The sequence below is a fragment of the Dermacentor albipictus genome, chromosome 1 (genome assembly GCF_038994185.2).
Source record: "Dermacentor albipictus isolate Rhodes 1998 colony chromosome 1, USDA_Dalb.pri_finalv2, whole genome shotgun sequence".
Lineage (NCBI taxonomy): Eukaryota > Metazoa > Arthropoda > Arachnida > Ixodida > Ixodidae > Dermacentor > Dermacentor albipictus.
Window position 1 is genome coordinate 237,470,223 of NC_091821.1, and position 12,745 is coordinate 237,482,967.

The 12,745-nt window shown below is 44.8% G+C and overlaps 1 protein-coding gene across 15 annotated transcripts in view; it reads right to left on the minus strand.

Annotated features, from left to right (window-relative positions):
* Window positions 1-12,745, minus strand: part of LOC135901231 (protein CASC3-like) — a 139,403-nt gene that overhangs the window by 65,631 nt on the left and 61,027 nt on the right. For all 15 annotated transcript variants that reach the window (XR_010564057.2, XR_011511106.1, XR_010564056.2 and 12 more), the window contains exons 5-8: window positions 11,704-12,476; window positions 6,766-6,893; window positions 5,495-5,639; window positions 2,952-3,154 (exon numbers count right to left, since the gene is read on the minus strand). Coding sequence is in view for 9 of the 15 variants with exons in the window: in XM_065430933.2 (XP_065287005.1) it covers window positions 2,952-3,154; window positions 5,495-5,639; window positions 6,766-6,893; window positions 11,704-12,476 (1,249 nt within the window). In the remaining 6 variants the exon portion in view is untranslated. The remainder of the gene's footprint in view (window positions 1-2,951; window positions 3,155-5,494; window positions 5,640-6,765; window positions 6,894-11,703; window positions 12,477-12,745) is intronic.

A 12,745-nucleotide genomic window follows, 5' to 3' on the forward strand; every position in this document is an offset into this window, starting at 1 on the left:
TACAGGGCAACCATTCTCGTTTCATCTTGAGCGAGCCACATCATCTACATCAGCTGAGCTATATGGCATAAAGAAGGCGCTTGTGTATGTACTTCGACAGCAGCTGCCAAAGACATGGGTGATATTCACGGATTCGAAAGCAGCCCTACAAAGTATGTAGAACAGGCAGAAGTGATGTAATAACCAACCTACGAGAAGAAAGAGGGTTAACTGAGGGGCCCGATTCTTATTAGTCATATCATAAGAGGCCAACAAACACTGACACCGAGGACAACATAAGAGAAATTACTTGTGCTTAATAAATGAAAATAAAGAAACAATAAATAAATGGAAATGACAGTGGATTAAAGAACAACTTGCCGCAGGTGGGGAAGGATCCCACAACTTCGCATTTCGCGTGCCATGCTTTCTGCATTTTATTGATCCAGAAGTAAGACCAAGAATTCCACGACCACTTTGGCACTTAAAGACATTGTACCATCGTCTTAACTGAACATGGTATACACGAAAAATTATCTGTACGGCATAGGGCATACCCCTAATCCAGACTGTGATAACTGTGGCAGCTTAGAAACAGTGGAGCGAGCACATGGTCTACGCTAGTTAAAACGGACCCGCGTACAACATACTTTTGGATATAAGGAACCATATTGCAACCTTAGTTTGCTCTACCTATTTGATTAATGCACCAAAGTTCGTCTCTAACGGACCGCGCTACAAGGGGCTATCGGCTACAGCAGGTGAAATTAGCAGCAATATTTTTCAAAATAGCGCGTATAAAACATACTTTTGCCGTGTCGACACAGGCTGACAACTGACTTACGAGGGTCAGCCGATGATCGGCGCTTAATATCGTACATGCGAGAGAGGAAGGCAGGGCAGAAGCGCACCTTCTAGACCGGTGGCTGCTGCTTACGGCACAGCAGCGTGGGTGCCGTATCTTGAAAGCGATCTGCCATGTGCACAAAGTACGCCCGGTGCTGGTAGCTCCGTATGCGCTTTGCTTTCAACGTTTAGTTCACGTTGAAGCGACAGACAGCGCAAAGGTCAATTTGCTCACTGCTGCTGCCACGCTTCCTCACACATCTAGACAGCGACTATCCGTGGTCATCAAGAAAAACTACTCTTTTTTTTATGTTTGTCGCTCACTTTTTGCAATATCCTTGTTAGACATCGCGACCAAAGTTTTGGAAGTGAGGCGTTTCGCATATTACAGACATTTAATAATACGGACATGTTTTGTAAGATTATCGGAGTCCGTCGTAACAAGAGTTGACAGTACTACTTGAGTGCCCCGAGTACCACATCGAGAGAAAATTCTTTGAGCGACAAATCGAAATGATTTGCCATGATCCGTTAACGCTACCCAGCATCTTAGGTCCAATGCCCGGCCCTACCAATCAGCGGTGAGTTTTGGATTTACTGTTCGAATACCTGTTGGAAATTGGTTTAATTGGAGAGCTTTAAAGATTCTGAACATTTCACACAGAAAAGCCTAAGGTTACCATTATCTCACCTTTAAATATTAGTATCACACCTACTTGCGCATTTCATATTTTTTTCTTTTTCTTTTTTTTCCCCACTCTCCTCTGGAATCTTTTAATCCAATTCCCCATCCTTATACAGCGTAGCATGCCACCAGTTATACGTGCACCGGCAAGAACCTGTTTTTCTAATAAAGAGCCACCCCTTCTCTCTCTTTCTCTCTACTAGTGAGACTGGCGAAAATACAAATTGCCCTGCCTAAATCGAGACAAAAAATCTGTAGTCTGTCTAAAGGCTAAGTATCCTTATTGAATGACTGGAAATCATTGAACAGAAGTTACCTGCTCCAAGCGTTTGCTCATGTAGTGGTGCCCCTACGCAACAGCCATTGCTCTCCAGCGGCAGAATCAATTGGAGCAGGCACCACTTGCAATAATCTTTTACCCTGTAGACTTGTGTGCCGTTTCTCTCATATTTTAGTAGAAACAACATTTGACAATTTGGAATAGTGAATTCTCGAGAACTAAATATGAATTGAATGCCAAAAACAATTCGATTCATATTCTAAATTAAGAATTCTGGCACACCTCCAGTTACAGGCTATGTGTACTTTCGCAAGTGACTGCCTCACCATTCCTGCCCATTTACTAGGTGCAAGATCCACTAAATATAGTACACAAACATGAACACCATTTTTTGTTTTGAAACTTTTGAAATTATGGGGCTTTACGTGCCGAAACCACAATCTTATTATGATGCACACTGTAGTGGGAGACTACGGGAATTTTAACCACCTGGGGTTCTTTAATATGCACCTAAATCTATGCACACGGGTATTTCACATTTCACTCCCATCGAAATGCAGCTGTGTGGCCGGGATTCAATCCCACAACCTTATGCTTAGCAGCCGAACACCATAGCCACTAAGCAATCGTGTGTTTTCCAACTTTTGCTGCTGGCATTCAAGTCAACGTCAACATGAAGTCTTCCAAAAAGCCCTACAATTGAACCCACTTATAACAATAATCAAGTGCCACGAAAATGACATTGTTATAACCAGGTTGCATGAAAAAATCAAAATAGGACGATGGCAGAGCTGATGTGAGAAAACTATATAGGCGAGGAGGCCAGTGCCCCTCCCCGCCACATTCCTCCACAAGGCTACTGATTGTGTTCCCTCGTTTAACTGCTTCTTGGGCGCTCTGATCGCATGCAACAAGCCGCACTGCTGTAACAACTGCAAGAAGGTGTCACAGGTGGAAAGCGCTATGTAAGCACCGCCGAGGCATTGCTTTGGTGGCCTCAAAAAGGGCCTTTTAAAAATTGCGTAAAAATTGCCTTTTTTGTATTCCTCAACCAAATATACACAGTGGCATGATTCTACTGTTCTCAGTGTTTCCACTTGCATGATACTTCACAGCAAACTGGTGGTAGGTATCAGGTGAAGAAAGGGAGTGCTGGCTCACCGTCGGAGGTGCAGCAGCCGGGGCCGGTGCAGCATACTGTGTTGGAAAGGTGTAGGGTGGTGGGTACTGAGGAGGAAAGCTGACAATTCCCGCTGGCGGGGGTAAGAAAGAGCTCGTCAATGGGGCAGGTGGTGCCATAACAGGAGGCGGTGGCGGCTGACTTGGAGTGGGCATCACAGCAGGTGCTTGTCCAGGTGGAAGCACTGCAGAAATTGAGCAGAAGTTTATGGTTAGTGTACAACTATCCAGGCTTGGAAAGCATGTCGCCCAAAGTTACGCAATAACCTTACCACACGAGCACACATAAAAAAAAGACTATGTATGTCAAAAGCTGCATAAAGAGCCCTGCAACATCCCTTAGGAAAGCTGCCTAGCACAAAAGAACCCTCGCATATCACTTACACTGAAAACTTTACGAATGTGCACTGCATAAACCGAATTATTAACAATGCCCCTGCTGCCACACTGTCATGGTCTTCCCCTGGTTTTCACCGTTCAAACATTGCTCAAGCCTGTGCCACTATATCCACTGAATTAATGCTTGTTGTGCTTTTCCCATCTTTGTCAAGCTTTTGTAACAGCAGACACCGAGATCATTTGGTGCAACCCTCTGTTGTACCAACCACCCTCGTATGCCTTAGTATGGGCTTAGTACAGTAGTAGAATTCTCCACCACCAGACCAGATGTTGCCACTACACGTCACTGATGTAATTCCTCCACTTGGGTTTCTGCCAGAGGCACTTCTATGTTGCAACATTTTTGTGTGGAGGAGACTTCTTGCCACCTCATAGCAGTCTCGCAACATTTTATATGCCTTTAACTCCCTTATCACTCAATCCCTGTACAATAATTGTAAAAAGAGCCCCGCATGGTGCCATGTAAGTAACAGCATATAGCAACTTCTGATGAGGCCAGTTGCAGGACTATTAAAGTGATGCAGCATCCTCAAAGGTGCTGCAATGACAGAAAGCATTTGTAATCGGGTAACCAGCTGAACAACTCAGTAGGAGATTATCATGATTACCGTAATTACTCGCATAATGATTGCACTTTTTTGTCAGAAAAAATTGACGCAAATTCAGGGGTGCGATCATTACGCGAGTTAAATTTCCCGCGAAAAAAAATTTTTTTTTTGTTTCGTCCCGCATTTACTGCGGGATGCGGGTGCGGGACATAAAACAAAAATGGCGGCCGGCGGAGCAAGCCGAACGGGCCGAGCGCGATCTTTATTTTTTTTCTCGTGAGTACATTACGTGCATTGAAACAGTTTCTTCCGTGTCAGTAATGAATAATATCATTAATATCGGCAAGTTTGTGGCAATAACGTAGCCATGTCCACTTTGAGGGGACAGAAACAGATGGGCGCACTTAGCTGCCAGTGACAGAAACCCATGGCCGGCGTGCTGCGGAAACTGCAGCATCTGTTTTCACTACTATCCTAACACGGCACGTTTCCGCTAAGGGTGGGCGAATATCTTAGCTGTGTTACAAGCGTCGGCGTATGACTAGGGTACACTTTTAACGTATCAGTGTAAACGTGGCTACTATCATTGCCGCGCGCAATTTGGTGCGTGCTCACGAGTGCAGATGAAAAGAATCGAAAGGCGCCTTTTTTGTTTTTATTGACCACAACCATTATAAAGCCTACCCATAATAAAGGCAAGTTTGGTTGTACCTCTTTTTGTCATGGAAATGCGGAAAGTGATGAAAGTAATGAAATGAGGCATCTACTTAAGGATGTTTGGTGCGTGCAGACGAATCATTCACGTAGCATTCGACAGATGGTAAGCGCGATCATTATTAGCTAGACTTGGCACACAACATATCGCTGTGGCAAGTTCGGGGTGCGATCATTACACGGGAAATAAAAAAAATCACACTTTGACGACAAAATTCAGGGGTGCGATCATTACGCGAGTGCGATCATTATGCGAGTAAATACGGTATAAGCCACCTTGCATTATGGTTTCAAGTGAAGATTGGCATTAAAACGGTGGATTTTTACGAGTAGGTAAACTGCAAACATAAGCAATTAACAATTTGGGTGTTGGTCCACACATATTGGCATCAGCAACAATTTTATCATGCAAGAACAACATGTGCAATGTGCACCTATTGGTGCCAGCTTGCCAATTGGCTTCCTATGCTGCATGTTGATTATTTGAACCTCTAACTCAAAGGCACAATATAGTCAGGCTATCCTGGTTTTAGGGCCAGAGCAGAGGCAAGTAATCAAAGAGCACATGCAACTATGACCTGAAGAATAAAGAAAGCAAGAGGCCTGTGCATAAAAGTAATTTATATCACGATGACATAGTGGTTTTTTTTTTCGTGGCTAGTGGCAACCAGTTGTAGCCATAGCAGCGTGACATGCTTCAACTTTGCCTGGTGGATCATGCCAACATTGTCTGCATATGTGTGTGTATGTTGCGGGCATAATGACACCGCTTGTGCATGTGGCATGTTTTTGAATGCAGAACATGTGCCACGTGCATTGCTATTAAGACAAAAGACAAATGGCTAAAGTCTAAGAGAAACCTACTGTAGCCATCAGGATATGGTGCATATGGCCCCTGGAAATGTGCTGCAGTCAAAATAGCTGGCTGTGGCTGATTCGGCGCTGGTAGTGGGGCCTGTGTACTAGGCAGCTGGGGAGCAACCACGGCCGTTTCAGCATAGGGGGCAGCCTGGTCAGATAAAATATTTTCTCAAAATGTTGATTTCACAGGATGAGGATTACAGGATTACACACAGACAAAAAAACAAATATTTGCAAAAGATTTCCTGATTGTAAAGAAATCACAGTCCAACCAGTGATTCACGAGAATGATAACTTAGTCTTCAGCCCTTAAGACCCTTTCAGAACATATTAGTACATATTGGCTCAAATGATCCACATGTTAATCTAAGCCACCCCAGTTTCTATTAAAATTTATGGCTTCTTATAGTGCTGAGAAATATGCTTCCAAACTAACATGTGTGAAATCACTTTCACTGCACCAGAACCACTTTATTAACAATGGAGGGCAGACTGTGCTGTGCAAAAATTTTTCAAAAATTCACCCTTCAAACCATGGCTAGTTTTATGGAAAATATATGACTGGGCTTTGATGAGAGGCCTCGGTAATAGAAGTTTCGCTCCCTCTCTGCATTGAAGGAGTATGGTTCCCCACAAATGCATTCACCAAAGGTGCAGCCCTCAGAAATAGGCCTGAACTTTACAACCAATGCAAGAAGGCCTGTGTTTGAAGGAAGATGGAAGAGGAGTAACAAAAAATAGCTAAACATGCATGTAAGTTATGCAATTAAAGAAATTACTAAGGCTTTTGTATTAAATATGAAACCAATTGTTACGGGAAAAGGCAGCTCAATTTTTACAAAGTTAAATTGTGGGGTTCAATGTCCCAAAACCACATAGGCTGTGGTTGAATTTTAACCACCTGGGTTCACTTAAATCTTGCGAGCATTCTAGCATTTCGCTCACATAAAAATGAGGCAGTCATGGCAGGGAATCAAACCTGTGACTTCGTGCTTAGGTAGCCACTCAGCCATTGCGACTGTCAAAGCTGCACTGCTACATATGTCCCTTTCAATGTACAAGATAAAAGCACATACACTTTTCATAATGTACACCGTAAATTAGAGATTTTGATCAGAACAAGCATCGAGACCCATATACAAAGGCAAGTTGCCTTTGCCTGCTCACTTGTGCGAGTTTATTCTGACGGAATACCTTTATCTGTAATCTAAAGTACTGAAGCAAGCAATAATATTAAATGCTCTACAATCCTTTATGTAATGCTTCAACCATACCTCTACAAGGGGCCGTTGACGCAATGAAGAGTAACGCCTTGGTTTGGCTGCAGATTCTGTGCTTCCAACCGGTCCTCCTCTTGGAGGCACTGTAGCTGCTGTGCTCCTCTTCAAATCTGCTGCATCACCTTAAACAGCATGAATACAAGCGTTGTTATTCATGCAGAGTTCCTGCATTGATAAAGCTTGTGAAAAAGAAGTCAAGGACAGGAAGCTAATTAACTATTAAGTTTCTTCCTCAAAAACAATGTAAACTATGCACATAAAGCAAAAGCCATTTCTGAAGTGAGATATGGTAAGTGAAGACATTCCACAACTTAGAACATAGCTAATATGAGCAAGTGATAAATGCACTGTCAGAAAATAATTTCATTCTGCTTCATAAAACCTCACAGGGTAACAATGTACTTAACTATCAGCATGAAGCACTTAAAGGGCCCCTCACCAGGCCACATAGAAAATTTCAGTTATACGCTGGAAGTTTATGTGCACTTCAGGGAGTGTTCTACAGCAAGAATTTTTCAAATTGGTTCATTAATAGCCGAGATAGAAACCCATGATTTCAGGAGGTGAGCGTCACCACCAATGTAACACTCTCTCCACTAGCCCCATCTAGCTTCGGCAAGCGAAATTGCTTCCCTGCGTTCTCCCATACCGGAGCTCGAGGATTACGTGATGCGTACGTCATGGGCCCCACCATTTCTTTTTCTCCTCACGTTTTTGCATACGTGTGCGAGCTGTTGCACTTCCCTCATTTCACACAGCACACGATTTTGTTCCCTGCGCGCGAGAACACATGACTAGCGGTACAAGTCAGTGCTACATGAACACTGAGTCGGACACAAGCTGATCGCAGAGCATGATCGCATGCTGGAACACGGTAGAAAATTACATGGTTTCACTGTCTGCATGCATGACTGAACGATGTGCGAACAAGCAGAAAAAACGGAAGTATCTCTCTCTTGCTACAGTATGAAGTAATGCAAACACGCAGACATTCTGTTTGTGTTTTATCATTTCTCTAAACTTTAATTTGTCTATTGAAGCAACAGGTTACACCAATGTTGCCTTGATCGTAATCACATGTCACTTTGAGCAACGTCATAGCGCAGACATGTACACAGGCGCACTTGTGCATAAATGTCGCTTCTCCAGCAGGGAGCGTGGCGCCCGTGAGAAGAAGGGCAAATGGCGTTCGGTTTGAAATTTCAGCTCTATTTACGGTGCGTAGCGATGTAATACTTAGCAGACCCGATTGTCAGCGCACATTCTTATGCTCCGAGTTTGTGCTCAAAATGGCCAGACCTGGTGAGGAGCCCTTTAACACAGTAAAAAAATTATTGCAACCTCTTTAGCAGAACTAAGCCTCAGCTAACATATAGACTCATGTAAGGGCCGCACCCCCTACATGGCAGCCCAAAATATGGGGGGGGGGGGGAAATTTCCAGCAGGGAACCAATCACAATCGGTGCCCCAATGCCACGCGCGTATCGGCCAATTTTTGCACAATGCGTAATTCAGCATGCCGCTACTAGATGGCGAGAGCTGCGCGTTGACCTCTGATGCAATGAATGATACGTCCAGGGATCCGGGATGCGCACAAGTCACTGAGGCGGCACCATTTTGACCAAAAGGTTTGCTCCCATGTAAGGGCTACACCTCATCAGAATTGTGGAAAAAAAAAAGAAAGTGCGGCCCTTGCACGAGTCTATACGGTAATAGAAGAAATCAGTAACTGTGTGAGCTTCACCTTCATGTTTCATCTTCACCTTCATGTTTCACCTTCATGTTTAAATAAGCTTCACCTTCATGTTTAAATAAAACTGACTGGTTAGTGAATATACTATACTAAATGTGGCACTGTCCTCAGGCAAGAAAGAAAAACTAAGTCAAGCAGATTTGAGAAATTCAGTGGATAGGCCTTTTTTAACGCGACAGCGTTAAGGAGCTCGTGTTGCAGAAAAGCTGGTATCAGCGGCGTTGGCTGTGAGCGAGAAATCTCGGAAGGCAATTCATAAATAAAAACAGCTTGCAAGATGGGCTGGGTGGGAATCGAACCAGGGTCTCCGGAGTGTGAGATGGCGACACTACCACTCAGCCATGAGATTGATGGTTCAAAGCGAGACAAAAGCGCCTCTAGTGAATGCGGTGTTGCCTTAGAAACGTGCCGCAGAAAGTTATACTGTGGTGTATATCGGTAATTATGAGCATGTAAATTACAGAAGTCACAGTTAAAGGAGTAGCGAAGTACTATGTTTCCGCTACATTTCTTCTGAACTTCGCGCACATGCAGAGTCATCTTGCAGCAAACACAGAAGACCCCCTCCTCGCAATGTACAGCGCTGCCCTGACAGGTGGCGCGCCACTCGCCGCTTCTGCACTTTGTTTATCCTTTTGAATTTTTTACCGGGTGCGGGCTTTTCCAAGGCAAGCTTACGGCTATTCACTGAAGCCTTGAAATGCACAGAACCAATGGCAACCGACTATGAACAATTTTATCAATTGTTTTCGTGGCTTCCATGGCCCTCATTTGATTAGCTCGCTTCATCAGCACCCTCCCACCACTGGTCATCCTCCATGCCATCCATACTGCTGGAGATTGCGTCATCTTGAAGCTCCCAACAACAGCCGCAAACAAAACTGCATGCCTCCCATTTAATACCCATGCACACATTTTTTGCAGCAATGGCCTTTTCATGCACCTAAAAGCACAATGCAACTAAATGAGCCGCAATACAGCCCATACTGCTGAAGTAAGCCGACTGTTGAAGAGAAAGCGCACTGCATCTATGCCCCCTGCAGGTGTTCTGTGATGCTACATGATCTGGCACGATACAGTGATGATTACAATAATGCCATTGTCAACAGAACTAGTGCCATCTAGTAGCAGCTAGAGGAAATTAACCAGCATGCGGGTACACACGTCATGCTTAGTAAAACTTTTTTCTCTCCACATTGTCGCACTGCAAAGCAAGCCTTAAATGAGGGCGGGGCTTACACGAGTAAATTTAGCACAGGGTGTCTACCAAGTTGACATTTCCTAATTCCCTGAGTGCCTTTGCAAAATTCCCTAAGTTATGCAGAACTATGTTTTATGTCAACACGGGTTGAAACCATGTGACCATGGTTGTGACTCTGAAACCATGTGATGCTGTGACTCTCTCGCAAGCATATGAAAAACAATATAAAATATGACTTATACCGGTTTGAACACTAAGGAGTAGTGTTTATCTTATTCAAAAAGAGAATAGAAGGGAGAGGTTAGTAAAATGCACAGCAAATAAAATGGCTTCGAAAAAATTCAGAAATGGAGTTCAACATTCTCAAATACAAATAAAAAGGAAATGCATACATAAGCAAATATTTTCGAATACGAGCTATTTTTATCAAGTGATAGCAAGCTCAGGGAGAATGACACCCGAACTTTGTCACAATTGAGATTCTCTCTCAACAGCTCGTAAGTCAACCTCAACTGTCCTGACATACTCTCAGCCCGCGCACGACACCTCAGTGTTGTTTCATTGCTTTAAAGAGTTTGTCTTAGTTTGGATGAGGGAAACCTGCATCTCGGCATCAGCGAACACTGTCTTTTGAGCTCAAGCTCCTTCAAAACAGCGGCTGCACGCTTCCTTCCCCTTTCATTCCTCAATGCGTAGGTTCTTTTTGTTCTTGTCCTCCTTCCACCACTCGTTCGCCCCATGGACCATTTGAACCATCTTGGTCAGTTGCACAGTCCACGTCCGATTTTCAAACTCCCTAGGGACCACGAAAACGTCCAAAAAATCAGCCAGTTGGAAAAACTAAATGCATGTCATTATCTGCCCTTAAGGGCTCAAACCGGCCCAGGCACATTCAAAAACGCTCTGAAGGCCTGTCGGTACACGTATTAGGCATATCAGTGCTCGTACTGTGACAGGAGATACCGGGTGCACGCGTGTATAATTAAGGAATACATACTGTGTCCCGTGGCAATAGACCCTTCCCACACTTGTTATGCTTCACTGCAATACTTTTGCGTATGCTTCACCAACACTTCTGTACAGAGGTGAAGCTGACTCTTGGGAACCGGCATTATGTAACGCACCGTGCTTTCCAAGCTTCTAAGCCAATCATGAGGACCATAAACGCGAAGTTGGTGGCATTGCTGACAGCAGAGAATCCATTCAATGGAAAACACGGCACCCAACGGCAAGAAGCTTAATAGCGAACGTCAAAGCAGCTAGGTCTAGCGTTGCTACGGGCGCCAGCAGATCTGCGTGCGAGAGCGCTGGTTCGAGGCGGCGAGGTAATCAAATCGGGAGCGGTGGTGGCTTTGATTAATGCCGTTTTGGACCTGCGGTCAAGGCAAAAAGCGCCAGGATAATCGGACGGCGACGGGTTCTTGCGTCCGAAATTTCAGACGTTCTGATACATTGACTCTATGGGGTGCGTAGTGGTGCTGCGAAGCTGTGCAAATTATGGGGCATCCGGAAAGTCGGTCGTTAACTGTACACTGGCAACTCCTCCAGCCGACAACAGGGCATCAAGGACGATTCATTACGATTCCTGTCTGTTACTCGAGCCAGCATTACCACGACTTTAGACCCTTTCAATAAAATTACAGGTAATTTTCCCTGATAGAGGCACAAATTCCCTGAGTTTTTCCAGACTACTCAAAATCCTTGAGAATTCCCAGTTTTCCCAGTTGGTAGACACCCTGTAGTGCTTTTTTTTTTCTGAATATGTGAATCAACTGGTCTTTATTATCATTGTGCTTTTTGCCATAAAAATGAAGTGTAGCTTACAATGGGTGTGTGCTTTACTCTATTTTGTTGTAAACATTATGCACATTTTGTAACTGCTTGTGCATTAGAATAAATATAGCACTTTTAAGAAACTCATGACAGCGAGTGACATGCCACAAGCGACACCCAACTGAAAATGAGTAATTAATCTCACCGTCCTGAAGCTCCACTGTCGCTGCAAATTTCTTGAGTGTCTCAAAGTCCTTTTTGCTTCGTTCATGCTCAGTCAGCAGGTGCCGTATAGCTCGGCTTTTGCCAGCGGAAGGTGGAATGCGGGGCACTTCATTCGACTTCACTGGTGATCGTGGAGCAGGCCTGTTGGTACGATGCCCTGATGATGCGTTTTCCTTGACTTCACTGTCCTGCTCCCTTGGCAGCGCATCTGGTACTCTCCTGGGAGGTTGAGAAGGACGCTTGCCCCAACCCCGGTGGGCCATTCCGGAGCCCTTGACTGTGTGGTCCCATTCTTCCTGTTGAGAACTGCTGCTTCCTGGCGAGCTGGAACCTCCGAACCCTGTAGGTCTGGCTGGTGACCTTACTTCTGTCCGGTCCAGTTCCACAGTAGCAGAATCCTCTGGATTTGAAGGCTTGGAGTTCAGATCGGGGAAGTCCTCATCACGGAATGGAGGGTTCCCAATGTGGCCCCCACCTCTGGTCCTGCGACCACCACGTAATCCTCCACCACGTCCTGACCCTGACCGGGGGGTGTAAGCCTCTTCATCTTCCCAGTTACGCTGGTACTTGTTGGGGCCACGGCCATAACGTCGCCGTCTCCGAGCTCTAGGAGGCATCGTTTCTGTACGAATATCATAGCCATAGATGCTCACAAGCTCGTCACTTGTTTTAGGACCCTGCTCCTCCTCGCGGTACATGTCATGGCCCCAAACACCTTCATCATGCCAAAGCTTCTTCTGCCGACGAGAGCCCCTGCCAGACAAAAGGAACACACTTGTAAAACACGACAGCAGGCACTAAAGACTATTTAGACACAGTGAAATAGGAAAAACCTTTAAGCATGTGTAGAATAAGCAATGAAACGGCTCTGCAAAGAGCCAAAATGTGCCAAGCTACACCTGCCACATTTTCGGTCATTGCATGATGTGCTGTGAATGCTGGAGTGCCGACTGGCTGGTTCAGCAAAACTACCAGAATCATATATGCCATGTTGTATGACTCATCCATGCCATGCCACATTG